The 13,555-nt window shown below is 39.2% G+C and overlaps 1 protein-coding gene across 6 annotated transcripts in view; it reads left to right on the top strand.

The window, feature by feature from the left end:
* The window catches only part of SBF2 (SET binding factor 2), a 651,649-nt gene that overhangs the window by 102,304 nt on the left and 535,790 nt on the right, over nucleotides 1–13,555 (top strand). For all 6 annotated transcript variants that reach the window (XM_006129315.4, XM_025187865.2, XM_006129312.4 and 3 more), the window contains exon 2: nucleotides 5,733–5,818. In XM_006129315.4, coding sequence (XP_006129377.1) covers nucleotides 5,733–5,818 — 86 coding nt within the window. The remainder of the gene's footprint in view (nucleotides 1–5,732; nucleotides 5,819–13,555) is intronic.

Raw genomic sequence — 13,555 nt, forward strand, 5'->3', positions numbered from 1 at the left:
CAACCAGGCAGTACCCCAGCTGCTCTGTCCCAGGCGTCCCCAAGAGCAGCTGGGGTGCTGCTGGGTTGGTGCCGTAGCGCCACCCCTCGGCGTTGCGGGACCAACCCGGCAGCACCCCAGCTGCTCTATTGCAGGCATCTCCGATTCAGCTGCTGTTGAAACTGACCAGCAGCGGCTGAATCAGGGACTCCTGGGGCAGAGCCTGACTATTGTAAGGGGGGCTATGAGGGGTCTGGGGTTGTCATCCCCTCATAGCCCCCCCTTCTGATAGTCTGGCATATCTGATAATCCGGCACCCCCTGGGTCCTAAAGGTGCCGGATTATCGGAAGTTTACTGTACTATCTTCTCTAAGGACAAGGTCACATTACATCCACATCCCACTTTTTTACCCAAGGCATGCCTGGCCTTCCACATCAGTGAACCTATAGTGTTACCAGCATTCTTTCCCAAGCCTCACACAGCCCCCAGGGAGGCCATGCTTCACACACTCAATATACGGTGAGCTTTGGCCTTCTATATAGACAGACCGTGATCATTTTGCAAATCTTCTTGCTTGTTCATTTCCATCGCACCACAATCGAAGGGTACGCCACTTCATTACAGAACAGTCATTACAGCATGAGGTCAGTAACTCAGTTTTTCTGTGGCACGTTAGAAACTAAAAATATATATTATATCCTGAGCTTTTGTGGGTAAAATCCACTTCATCAGATGAAAGCTCATGATATATTTTTTAGTCTCTAGGGTGCCACAGGACTGCTTGTTATAACCTGACACAGAAATTTCTGCTTTAAGAGCTGATTAAGCAACATGTGATGTAAGAAAGGGAAATTTAAATAAAATATGTAGAAGGCCCCCTCTTAATTCTGACTTTTATTAGTGCATCTAGAGCTCTCTTCCTTACACAATTGCAATTATGCAACTGTCTCTATCTGCTTCTTAGTTTCTGCCACTTATCGCCCCCTTTCTGATATACAGTTCCTATCTAATAAAGACAGGTGCACTTACAGCTTCTCAGTAAACTGGGTTTCCTCTGGTCTGTTACTTGCCATCATATTGGCCACATCTCTTATCCCATTGATCCTCCTTGGTTCTGACCTATTTTGATTGCAGTTCTCCAATATCCAGTCCTGTTTATGTGAAAACTGATTAAACTTGGGCTAGGAATAGTTACAGTGTGCACTTTTTAGGGGTAAGGCTGCTCTCCGTAAGGAAGAATAAATGCTATACTATAACTTACTGTGTTGCCATTCTATTTTCAAGAATTATTACAGATCACAGAAGGCCAATGGTAGAACTAATTTTGAGAGTAAGTATATTAAAATAGACTCATTAGAAAAAACTAATCTGCCATACTGATTGCTTCAAAACAAATTTTAGCTGCTTTTATTGTGGATTTCACAGGACTAAGGCAAATTCAAACTGTAAATTAGTCAGTGTTGGTTTAAAGGGCACACAGATAGGGAACTTCAACTATCCAAATATATGTTGGGGAAAATAATACTGCAGGGCATAGACTATCCAATAAGTTCTTGGACTGCATTGAAGACAACTTTTTATTTCAGAAGGTTGAAAAAGCTACCAGGAGGAAGCTGTTCTAGATCTGATCCTAACAAATAGGGAGGAACTGGTTGAGAATTAGAAAGTGGAAGGCAGGTTGGGTGAAAGTGATCATGAAATCCTAGAGTTCACAATTCTAAGGAAGGGTAGAAGGGAGAACAGCAAAATAGAGACAATGGATTTCGGGAAGGTGGATTTTGGTAAGCTCAGAGAGCTGATAGGTAAGATCCCATGGGAACTGAGACTGAGGGGAAAAACAACTGAGGAGAGTTGGCAGTTTTTCAAAGGGACATTGTTAAGGGCTCAAAAGCAAGCTATTCTGATGTGTTGGAAAGATAGAAAATACGGCAAAAGACCGCCTTAGCTTAACCACGAGAATTTGAACGATCTAAAAATAAAAAAGGAGTCATATAAAAAATGGAAAGTAAGACAAATTACAAAGGATGAGTATAGGCAAACAGCACAGGAATTCAGGGGCAAGATTAGAAAGACAAAGGCACAAAATGAGCTCAAACTAGCTAAGGGAATAAAGGGAAACAAGAAGATTTTTTATAAATACATTAGAAGCAAGAGGAAGACCGAGGAGAGGGCAGGCCCACTGGTCAATAAGGAGGGAGAAATAGTAATAGGAAACTTGGAAATGGCAGAGATGCTCAATGACTTCTTTGTTTCAGTGTTCACTGAAAAGTCTGAAGGAATGCCAAACATAGTGAATGCTAGTGGGAAAGGGGTAGTTTTAGAAGGTAAAATAAAAAAAGAACAAGTCAAAAATCACCTAGAAAAGTTAGATGCCTGCATGTCACCAGGGCCTGATGAAATGCATCCTAAAATACTCAAGGAGCTGTTTGAGGAGGTATCTGAGCTTCTAGCTATCATCTTTGGAAAATCATGGAAGACAGGAGAGATTCCAGTGGACTGGAAAAGGGCAAATATAGTGCCCATCTATAAAAAGGGAAATAAAAACAACCCAGGAAACTACAGACCAGTTAGTTTAACTTCTGTGCCAGGGAAGATAATGGAGCAAGTAATTAAGGAAATCATCTGTAAACACTTGGAAAGTGGCAAGGTGATAGGGATCAGCCAGCATGGATTTGTAAAGAACAAATCATGCCAAACCAATCTGATAGCTTTCTTTGATAGGATAACGAGTCTGGTGGATAAAGGAGAAGTGGTAGATGTGGTATACCTAGACTTTAGTAAGGCATTTGATACGGTCTCGCACGATATTCTTATCAATAAACTAGGTAAATACAACTTAGATGGGGCTACTATAAGGTGGGTGCATAACTGGCTGGATAACCATACTCAGAGTAGTTATTAATGGTTCACAATCCTGCTGGAAAGGCATAACAAGTAGGGTTCCACAGGGGTCTGTTCTGGCACCGGCTCTGTTCAATATCTTCATCAACGATTTAGATATTGATATAGAAAGTACACTTATTAAGTTTGCAGATGATACCAAGCTGGGAAGGGTTGCAACTAATCTGGAGGACAGGGTCATAATTCAAAATGACCTGGACAAATTGGAGAAATGGTCTGAGGTAAACAGGATGAAGTTTAATAAAGACAAATGCAAAGTGCTCCACTTAGGAAGGAACAATCAGTTTCATACATACATAATGGGAAGCGACTGTCTAGGAAGGAGTACTGCAGAAAGGGATCTAGGGGTTATAGTGGACCAAAAGTTGAATATGAATCAGCAGTGTGATGCTGTTGCAAAGAAGGCAAACATGATTCTGGGATGCATTAACAGGTGTGTTGTGAGCAAGACACGAGAAGTCATTCTTCCGCTCTACTCTGCGTTGGTTAGGCCTCAGTGGGAGTATTGTGTCCAGTTCTGGGCACCGCATTTCAAGAAAGATATGGAGAAATTGGAGAGGGTCCAGAGAAGAGCAACGAGAATGATTAAAGGTCTAGAGAACATGACCTATGAGGGAAGACTGAAGGAATTGGGTTTGTTTAGTTTAGAAAAGAGAAGATTGAGGGGGGACATGATAGCAGTTTTCAGATAGCTAAAAGGGTGTCATAAGGAGGAGGGAGAAAACTTGTTCATCTTGGCTTCTGAGGATAGAACAAGAAGTCATGGGCTTAAACTACAGCAAGAGAGGTTTAGGTTGGACATTAGGAAAAAGTTCCTAACTGTCAGGGTAGTCAAACACTGGAATAAATTGCCCGGGGAGGTTGTGGAATCCCCATCTCTGGAGAGAAGGTTAGATGGATGTCTATCAGGGATGGTCTAGACCGTATTTGGTCCTGCCATGAGGGTAGGGGACTAGACTTGATGACCTCTCGAGGTCCCTTTCAGTCCTAGTATTCTATGATCTGCTTAGACTGAAACAATATTATTGTGAATTGACTTTCACTATTAGATATCTTGCTGTTTTGTATTATGGTTTTTTTTGTAGCAGTACAAACAATATAGTAATTTATTCTGTGTCCCTGTTTGAATATCTTCAGAGAGTCAGGTACAGAATATCACTCTTAAATCTCTCTGATATTAACACCTTTCTTTGTATTTCTTAATGTTTAAATAGATTCTCTGAAAATTGTACAAGGATATACTTTGCTTTAATCTGTCCTCACAAACGTGATTTTAACATTGTAAGATGGTTTCCAGGGTATGTTAAGTATCCATAGTACGTTGTAGAAGTGCAGGACAGCTGACTAGTGAGTTTTAGATCATATAGATTTTAAATTATTTTCATTATTGGACCCCAGTGAGTTTACATTTCCTGTTGCAAATATATTAAAAATGTTGGAAAAATCTTTGATGTGCATATTAAATTCTGTGCAATCTTACAGCATCTTGCTTCTGAAAATACGGTGCACTTTATAAAAAAAATTAAGCACCTTAATACCTTTACAAGGTAGGAAAATATTATCCTAATTTTACAACTAAAGAATTCGAATCACAGATGAGTTAAGGTTAGGATTTTCAAAAGGATCTAAATTAAGTCCATGATCAATATCCATGTAAATGGAATTTTACTATTTTAGGTCCCTTTGAAAATTGCAGCCTTGATCTAACTGACTTGTCCAAAGAAGTAAGACCGTAGTAGATCCAGACAAGACTTTTTCATCCGAGTCCTGTGCTTAAACTGCAGATTATTGTTTTTCTGATGGCAAGATATTGGCTTCATTGTCTTCTCATGTATTGGGAGGGTGTTACCTGGAGTCACTGACAATGCACTTAAAACTACAGTGGCTAAATTATATTTTTAACTTTAAGGTTAGGCATGTTGAAAACTTTTCAGCTGCTCCAAGACAAGAGTGTGTGTGTCAGGAGAGTACATCAGTGCATGCAAGGGAATGGGGTAATTTAGTCAAATAGGTTCCGTAGATTGCAACGGCTAAGGGGTTGAATTACATTTCCAGAGTCTCAGGAAGAATTCAAATTAAGGTGATGGTGTAAGGTTTACTAAGACAATTAAATGAACAACTTATTTTTAATCAATTCTAATATTTACCACTTATGAACATTAATTCTTTGTTCCCCTTCTATCCCAAACTAAGACTCCATCGACAATGGCAAAGAAAGAAAGTAAATGGACTCTCCAATTGAGACATTTTTCAGTTTTACAGAATGTTTGGGGAATGGAATTTCTCTAGTGGTTAAGATGCTTGTGGAGTGTAGTAATATGACCAGGCAAAAACAATTTTTAGAATTGAAAGCAAGCCATGGACAGAGCTATATTATTAAACTACTCCTATTTCATTTTGATTATTCCTAAGTCTAAGAAATACATAGACTCCTTCCTAAAGGGTCCCTAATCTCATGCTTGCATACAAGGAAATTAAATAAGGGTTCTGGCAAGAAAGACAGGAGAACAGTCAAAATTTGTGCCCTGTGTAAAACAAATATGCTATTCTAACTCAAATCAGGTAAACTATTGAGCAATAAACTTAAAGTTATAATCCACATCATTTTCATGTCTGTGACAAATTTAGAAATCAGCTCTAGATAATATGCAGGGCAGGTCTCTCTTGTATTTTATTTTAATAAAAATAGAAGGCCACTTCAAGCCTCTCATTGTAGGATTTGTCTGTCTTGATGGGTAAATGTAATAGTTTACACTGTGATATTTATTATAACATAAGCTACGGGTGTTGTTACTAGTAAATTTGCTGAATAGGGGAAAGCTTCATGCCTTGTTTTTTTGCTTTCATACAGGCTCAGCAGAAGGTTTGGGAAAAATAATTCAAAGGTTTCCTCAGAAAGATTGGGATGATACTCCATTTCCACAGGGAATAGAGTTGGTAAGTTCATATTAACCTTCTGTATTTTATATACCTCTTACAGCTGTAGCTTGAAAATGTAGTTCACTGAGTGCATTTGTCTAGGCTGACATGGTATTGAACAAAACCATGTTAGTGGGATGTGGATAATATCTTCAGGAATCATTTTAGCTAGCAGGGAAAAATACAGTAAGAAATGTCAGTCCTTATTAAAAATTCATGTGTACTTAATATGCAAAAGAACATATGAAAAATTTAAAATTTCATTTTCATCTTTAACTATTGCAGAACATTGTTGGCTTTATGTATGAAAAAGAATTATGAAAAGAAGTTAATTTGAGTAATGAAAATTCAAATTTTGGATGTACAGGCAGTCCCCAGGTTACTTACAAGATAGGGACTGTAGGTTTGTTCTTAAGTTGAATTTGTATGTAAGTCGGAACTGGTTCATATTGTAGAGGAAACTCTAGCCAAACATTTCTCCAGAGCTCACTTTTATTCTCCCACACCTCACTTCCCTCAATCCTTTATTCTCAAGCTGAGGTGTCTGCTGAGAAAAGCCGCTCCGCGTCTCCCTGGTCTGCTGGGGGAGGGGGGGGGCGCTAGCTTCGCGTCTCCCTAGTCTGCTGGGGGGGAAGCAGCTAGTGCAGGGTTGCCTCACCCCTTTTGTAAGTAGGGATCCGATGTAAGTCAGATCCATGTAACCCGGGGACTGCCTGTATAGTATAACAGTGCAGGGAGTAGAGATGTACAGGGTTAACTTGTTACCTGCTAAGCTTCGCCCCATCAGGTAATACTTATGGGTAATGAGTTAACCAGTGGACCAGCTGAGCTAGAACAGCTCCCTGCCCAGCCATTTGCGGGGGTGCTGTAGCCAGGCTGAACTGGAGCAGCCCCCTTCCTGTGGCGTGATGCAACGCAGTGTGCCTGACCAAACCTGGAGCAGCTCAACCTGCTATTTAATCTGTTAACAGTTTAAATAATAATAAACATCCTCAGCAGAGAGATCTTATTAGTAAATTATTACTATAATGTAACGTAACAGTAACTTATTCTTAAGGTATTTATTTGCATTTCTATGATGTTTCAACAAATGTGACATGCAGGAATCTAGTATAACACAATAGTCTTGTAATAGTGTTTATCTGTATAATTTTTTTTTAACACTTACATGTTTTTTCTGTAAGGTATTGGTTAATTTAAAATACAGTATATTCAAACAGAGTTAAACATACTGCATTGCTTTAAGAGCTACAGATAGACAATTACACAAGTATTTGTGTGGATTTTTTGGGACAGGAAGAAAGGGGAGATGGAGAGTCAGATTACTTAATAAATGCATCATGATTTTGTTGGAGCTAGAATATACGTTGAGAGCAAGATATCCATTGAATTTTGTTGTGGAAGAAAAAAAACGTTTTATGGTCATGATGGTAGGAAACATTGGTCTCTCAGTAATATTTAAGACTTGTGCACTATATAGTGCTTTGGGCAGTTTAATAGATAAACTGTAGCTTGAAATAAAATAATACATATATTGGTCCAAGCAAACAGCCTCTCGTCTTCCTCTCCTTCCCTAGCTCTCTTTAGCAGAATAAAAAATATATTATATCATAACACATTTTAGGAGCATAAATTATGGGCTGAATTATGAACTTTCTAACCACATATGAAATAGATATGAAAATATTCAATCTATAGAAAAAACAGGACTGTAATATCTTGTCATGTAAACAAATGTCTAAAATTAATATTTTATGCTGTTTTCATTGCTTTGAAAATTTTGCTGTAAAGCAATCCAAATATTCTTTGAATTCACTGTTAAAGTACTGTAGTATAATTTCAATTTCTTCTCTGATTCTCTGGACTACAATCTCTTTTCTATTAGGAGCCCCAAATGTCCCCTAAATCGCTTTCTCTTAGGACAAGTCTACAATGGCAAATTACAGTGCAGTAAATCATTTCTTTTAAAAACGAGTAGTCCTATAGAACCTTATTGAAGCCAGTTCCTCCCACCTTTAACATCTGCATTTCCAAATCAAAAACTATTTATGGGTTACATCCAGCCCACTTAATTAGCCTCATTAACATGGGTCCTACAGTTAACACAGGTACTACTTTTACTGTGATATATATCTCGTGGTTTCTGTTATTTCCACCCTAATTCATCTGATGATCTTTTACCCAAGAAAACTCATGATTCTATATATTTTGGTTAGTGTCTAAGGTACCATAGGACTATTTGCTATTCATTAATATTGTTCTAACTCTCTCTTAGCTATTAACATTTTGAAAAATGTTGTTTTTTCCACTGTTAAAAACAACCGTAAATTTAACCAAATTTAACTCAGTTTGGTTAAATTAAAACTTGAGTGTGTTTCCTAAATAAAGTAATTACTATATCCTGTACTGAATAAACTCTGAGACTGAAGGACAAGGAAAGTTCATAGGAATCATCCTTAATGATGGTTAATGACCATGTTAATTAACATGTTCATCTAAATTTTAAATGTCAAAAGAAACTTCAAAAATATTGTGAAAAGATTAAACCATTTTTTATACAGGACAGTTAAAATATTTTACACTTTCTTCCTCCTTATACCCTTATTCCTCCTTCCTTTTTATTTAATAGATCCCCCTCCCCCCCCCCCCAGGTTTTAAGATCAATTGGCGTTAATATGACCAACTTGTCTGAATTCTTTCAGCATAGATCTGAATCTTACCCAGTAATTCCTACGTTGACTCTATAACATTTTGTTGAGCTAGAATATATCTTTCAAATGGACATCAAGACTTTAAATAAAAACTCCAGGTAAGTTGTTCTAACAGCTAATTATCCTCCTTGTTAAAAAATTGTGCCTGAATTTGTCTGGCCTTAGCTTCCAGCTCTAGATCTTCTGAATTTTTTGACTAACAATCACTCTATCAGAAATCTTTGCATGAAGGAAATGACAGTGATCAGATCACCTCTTAACTTTTTGGTACGGTAAATAGTGTGAGCTTCTCAAATCTATATAAAGATTTACCAGATCTGAAGTTGTTCTTGAATCTGTTCTGATTTATCAGCATTCCTTCAGAAATGTGGCTGCTGGAATTGGATTTCAGTAATCAGTCTCACCAATGGTCTATACAGATATTTTTCCACCTCCCTACCACTATTTGATATTTCTCTGATTATACATCCCAAGATTGTGTTCGTGCTGTTAGCTGAAGCATTGTACTGGGAGCTCATGGTTAGCTGGTTATTCACCATGATCACTGGGTCCTTTTTAGAGCACCTTGCTTTCAATGTGCAGTCCTCAATCCTGGAAGTGTGACCTAGCTGTATAATTTTGTAGTTGGCTAAATTAAAAACATATGTTAAGCTCCCTCCCCAATCTTTCTCTTTTTGAATGTGAGAGAAATTCTTCACTTTTCTCCTCCTTCCTCCTTCCCCCTTCAGTCTCGTATAAATTTAGGAATTAACTTGTTTTAGCCGAGCGAAGTAGGGAATTTCTTTTACTGATATAGAACTTGAAATCTATGAGTATGAGTGGCAAAGCAGATGAACTGTAGTCAGTCAAGGTAGTGAGATTTGCATAATCACTGTACTGATACTGGGAAATAACAATTATGCAAGTAAGACTCATGGCTAATCAATGCAGGAAATTGTGTAGCTAAGGTAGTTGAACATATATATCCTTGCTTTCTGGTTACTGGTTGGATTCCATTTCAGTATAATTCTCCATTATCAGAAACAGTATTAATTTTAACTATGATGGAGAGCAACAGTTACTTTGATGTCTGCAGTAGTTCCATGTATTTTACAATAGGAAATATCTTGAATTTTGCAAATACTTATATTTCTAAGACAATTCACAGGTTTTTAAGTACCACCATTGACCATATCCCATTTTACCAATATAGCTACAGCAAGCACCATTGTAACATGCTATTTTTGAGACCATGTTCATACAGTAAGAAAATGTTTTCCATGGTTCATTGTTGATATTTAAGACCAGTTAGTCTCTATGGCCTGTTCTTCATTGTGTCAAATTTTAAGTATCTTTCAGTGGCATAAGTATAACTCTTTGAGTTTGAATATAATAGAGCATATTCTTTGATAATTTATTTTCTGTGTCTTACAGAAGTCACAGTGTCATAAATTTTTTTCATAGATGTGGTCCAATAATTTATTGTAATGATTACTTTGCTGGAGCATAAGTTGTATTGTATGTGAATGCAATATAGTAAAAATAGTTAAGTCTGCAAACACAGTACATGTGAAGAAAAACTGTTCATGTAACTCAGATTTTTATAATTGTCAACATTTTAAAATTGTCTAGGGACAGTTCTTTAATCTGTATTCACCATTATTTAAATAGGTAGTCATCTGCCTGAGTGTCATGCATGCTGCTGATGATTTGGGGTTATTTTAATATGAATAACTTACCTAATTAGCACCTGAAAATCTATTTAGCGTTCGGAAAAATGTCTGGAAGTCTGAAAACTTCTTGAAAGTTTTGGGAGTTTTTTGAGGCTCTGCATTCTTCACAAAGTGCCTTATTTCCACTTTCTGTCTCTTTCTGTAGCTGTCTTCTTGAGGTGAGGACTTCATTGGTGTGCCAGGGAGATAACATGAGGTGGTTCTCCCTGTGGCTGTTCCACAGCAGGTGTTGGTGTGCCCCTGAACCACTGGTCGGAGTCTTTAGAGCATTCCTTGAGGCTATGTGCCTTCAGTAGCCTGGTATTGCACATGCACCAACCCCCTCACCCAGTTCCTTCTCTACCATCCCTGGACAGAGATGGAGCTCTGAACTGTTCCTCATTAACTTTGTTCCCTCGTTAACATTCTACTTAGAGAAAGATTTCTGTTTTTTTTCTCTTTCAAAAGTTCTTAGATCATTAATAGTTATTCACTTTTTTTCTTTAAAAAACCCTTTTTCTCCTCTTCCTCCCTCCTACCCCCCACACTTAGATAGATAGGATGCCTGGCTCATTAGATTTAAACATTGTTCTTCATGCAGCAACGATACCCCTACCTTTGATAGGCACTCTCAATGCTTCCGTTGCCTGGGGGAGTCCCATGTCTCTCACAAGTATCACCATTGCACTAAGCTCAAAGCCCGAGCTCATAGGAACAGACTATGTCTCATGCTCATATTACTTGAAACAATCCCTTCATCCAGTCCAGAGCCTGAACCTTAAACCTCTCAGCTCATGTGGGAAAAGAAATCTTCCAAGAAGCGCACTTCTTTAGTGCCACAGAAAGCTCCTCATGCTTAAATTCGACACTTTGCACTTAAGTTTGAATAAAGACTCTAATTATCTTACCCATTACAAAGATAGCTTCCCCAATTATCACCTCTAATATCATTAGCTCACAGACATTTACCTCTCCACCCCATCCCCCTTCTGTTCTGAAATTTGATTTGTCCTTTTCCATATGTGTTCATTTTTTTAAATTGTATCCTTTGGTATATATGGTTGTGACAATTTTCTTCCACTGTTTGATCTGAGGAAGTGGGTCTGGCCCACAAAAGCTCATCACCTATTAAACCATCTTGTTAGTCTTTAAAGTGCTACATAGTCCTGTTTTTTGCCTCTGGTGAAGTGGTACTCTCTAACCACTTTGGTGCCGATGCCTTCTGCTGTGCTGCATCTCAGCATGTATGATCTCTGGCACAGTCCTTACCATTACTAAACCCAGTTTGCATTGATACCGTGCTGAGGCTACAGGTTTCAAGTTGCCTCACAGAATATGGCACCGTCTGGCACAGATGTTGTTTTCCTAGAGGGCTCTCTGGGGTAGAAAAGGAACTGAGGTGGCATCCACACATGTGTGATACCAGGGCCCTGAAGGCATGAGGCCAAGGCACCACACCTATGTGGCCAAGAGGACACTGCTCTAAAGACTCTGATCAGCGGTAGATGGGTGAACTGACATCTACTTTGGAGCACCCACAGGAACACTCATCTTGAAGAATGTCAGTTACTGTGCAAGATGAGTAGCCTCCTCTTCCTCTTCTCTAAGGGTATGTCTACACTACCACCCTAGTTCGAACTAGGGTGGTTAATGTAGGCCACCGGAGTTGCAAACGAAGCCCAGGATTTGAATTTCCCAGGCTTCATTTGCATATTGCCGGGCGCCGCCATTTTTAAATGTCTGCTAGTTTGGATTCCGTGCCCGCAGCTACACGTGGCACGAACTAGGTAGTTCGGATTAGGCTTCCTATTCCGAACTACCGGTACACCTCGTTCCACGAGGAGTAACAGTAGTTCGGAATAGGAAGCCTCGTTCCACGAGGAGTAACAGTAGTTCGGAATAGGAAGCCTAATCCGAACTACCTAGTTCATGCCGCGTGTAGCCGCGGGCACGAAGTCTGATCTAGTGGACATTTAAAAATGGCGGCGCCCGGCAATATGCAAATGAAGCCCAGGAAATTCAAATCCCGGGCTTCATTTGCAACTCTGGTTGCCTACATTAACCACCCTAGTTTGAAGTAGGGTGGTAGTGTAGACATACCTAAAGGTAACTTCTGAAGACGACAAGCCACTTTCCTTCTCATCTGATGTACTGAAGTGGGGAATGGTGGAGAGCTTTTCTTCCCCTCTTCCCACTTTTTTCTCCCCTTTCTTCCTTTCTGAAATCTTTCCATTTCTCCTCCCACCTCATCTTTGCTTTCTCTTTGGGTCTTTTTTAATTTGTTTATGCTGTTTCGTTATTGCCCTGCTCAGAAAGTGTTGATGTCCCTGATGTGGATATGTTGACTCTGGTGGACTCTGCTCTTCTTCTCCTTACCTGTCTTCACAGGTCATATGAGGCATCATGGGATAGTCATAGTGAATTTCAGGTCCAAATCCCTGGTCTGGAAGAATGGAGCACAGTTTCCTGCAGAGACCTCTAAGTAGACTATGCAAGGGATGCATTTAGTTCTGGAACTGTGACAATAGCAGGAAAAGTGTAAGCTGCTTGAATTAGGTAGATAGTTATAGGTTTAGGAATATTGTATTGAGGATGAAATAAAATTGTTTCTTCTTTGAGTGATGTACCTGTGGGTGCTCCACTGTAGGTGTTGGGTCGCTCTGGTGCCGCATATTTGAAATTTCTCCAGAAGTATTCATTTTGGCTGCACACGTGTTGTAGGCATCTTGTGGTGTTCACTCCCTAATGCCTCATGTGCACAGCCCGACCCCCCCCTCAGTTCCTTTTCTACCCTCCTCCACTGTAGATGGAGTTCCACAGTGTCCTTCTGTTTGCATCTCTGTAGATAGATAAAATTAGTTTGTAAAATTCACCCTTCTTCAGAGTCCCATTTTCCTCTTCTAAAAAAAAGTTCCCTCAGCCTTTCCCTTTGAATTAGGCCTACTCCCTCTTAGCTAATTCTGTATATAGTTACCACAGGTTGGTTTTCTTAAAAAAAAAAAAAAAAAAGTGTGTGTGGGGGGGGGGGCGGAAGTCAGAGAACATACTGGCAATTAAAAAAAAATAAAATAAAAACAGTGGCATGACTGAGGTGGAGATCATCGGCTACACCAAGAAATGTGACACTTGTCATGACCCTGTCCCTATCTCTTATGGACATTCTGTCTGTGTACACTGTTTCGGAGATTCCCATATCACTCACAAGTACTCCCACTGCAGCAACCTCAGAGCGTGGTGTGACGGAACTTTGCCTGAAGATGATTTTAGTGGAGAAGTCCTTTCAACAATTCCAGCTAATGCAGCAGGAGCCCTCACAGTCCTCTGCAAAGACAAAACCCAGACTTCCAAGACTT

Source organism: Pelodiscus sinensis, chromosome 4, assembly GCF_049634645.1.
Source record: "Pelodiscus sinensis isolate JC-2024 chromosome 4, ASM4963464v1, whole genome shotgun sequence".
In the NCBI taxonomy this organism is placed as follows: domain Eukaryota; kingdom Metazoa; phylum Chordata; order Testudines; family Trionychidae; genus Pelodiscus; species Pelodiscus sinensis.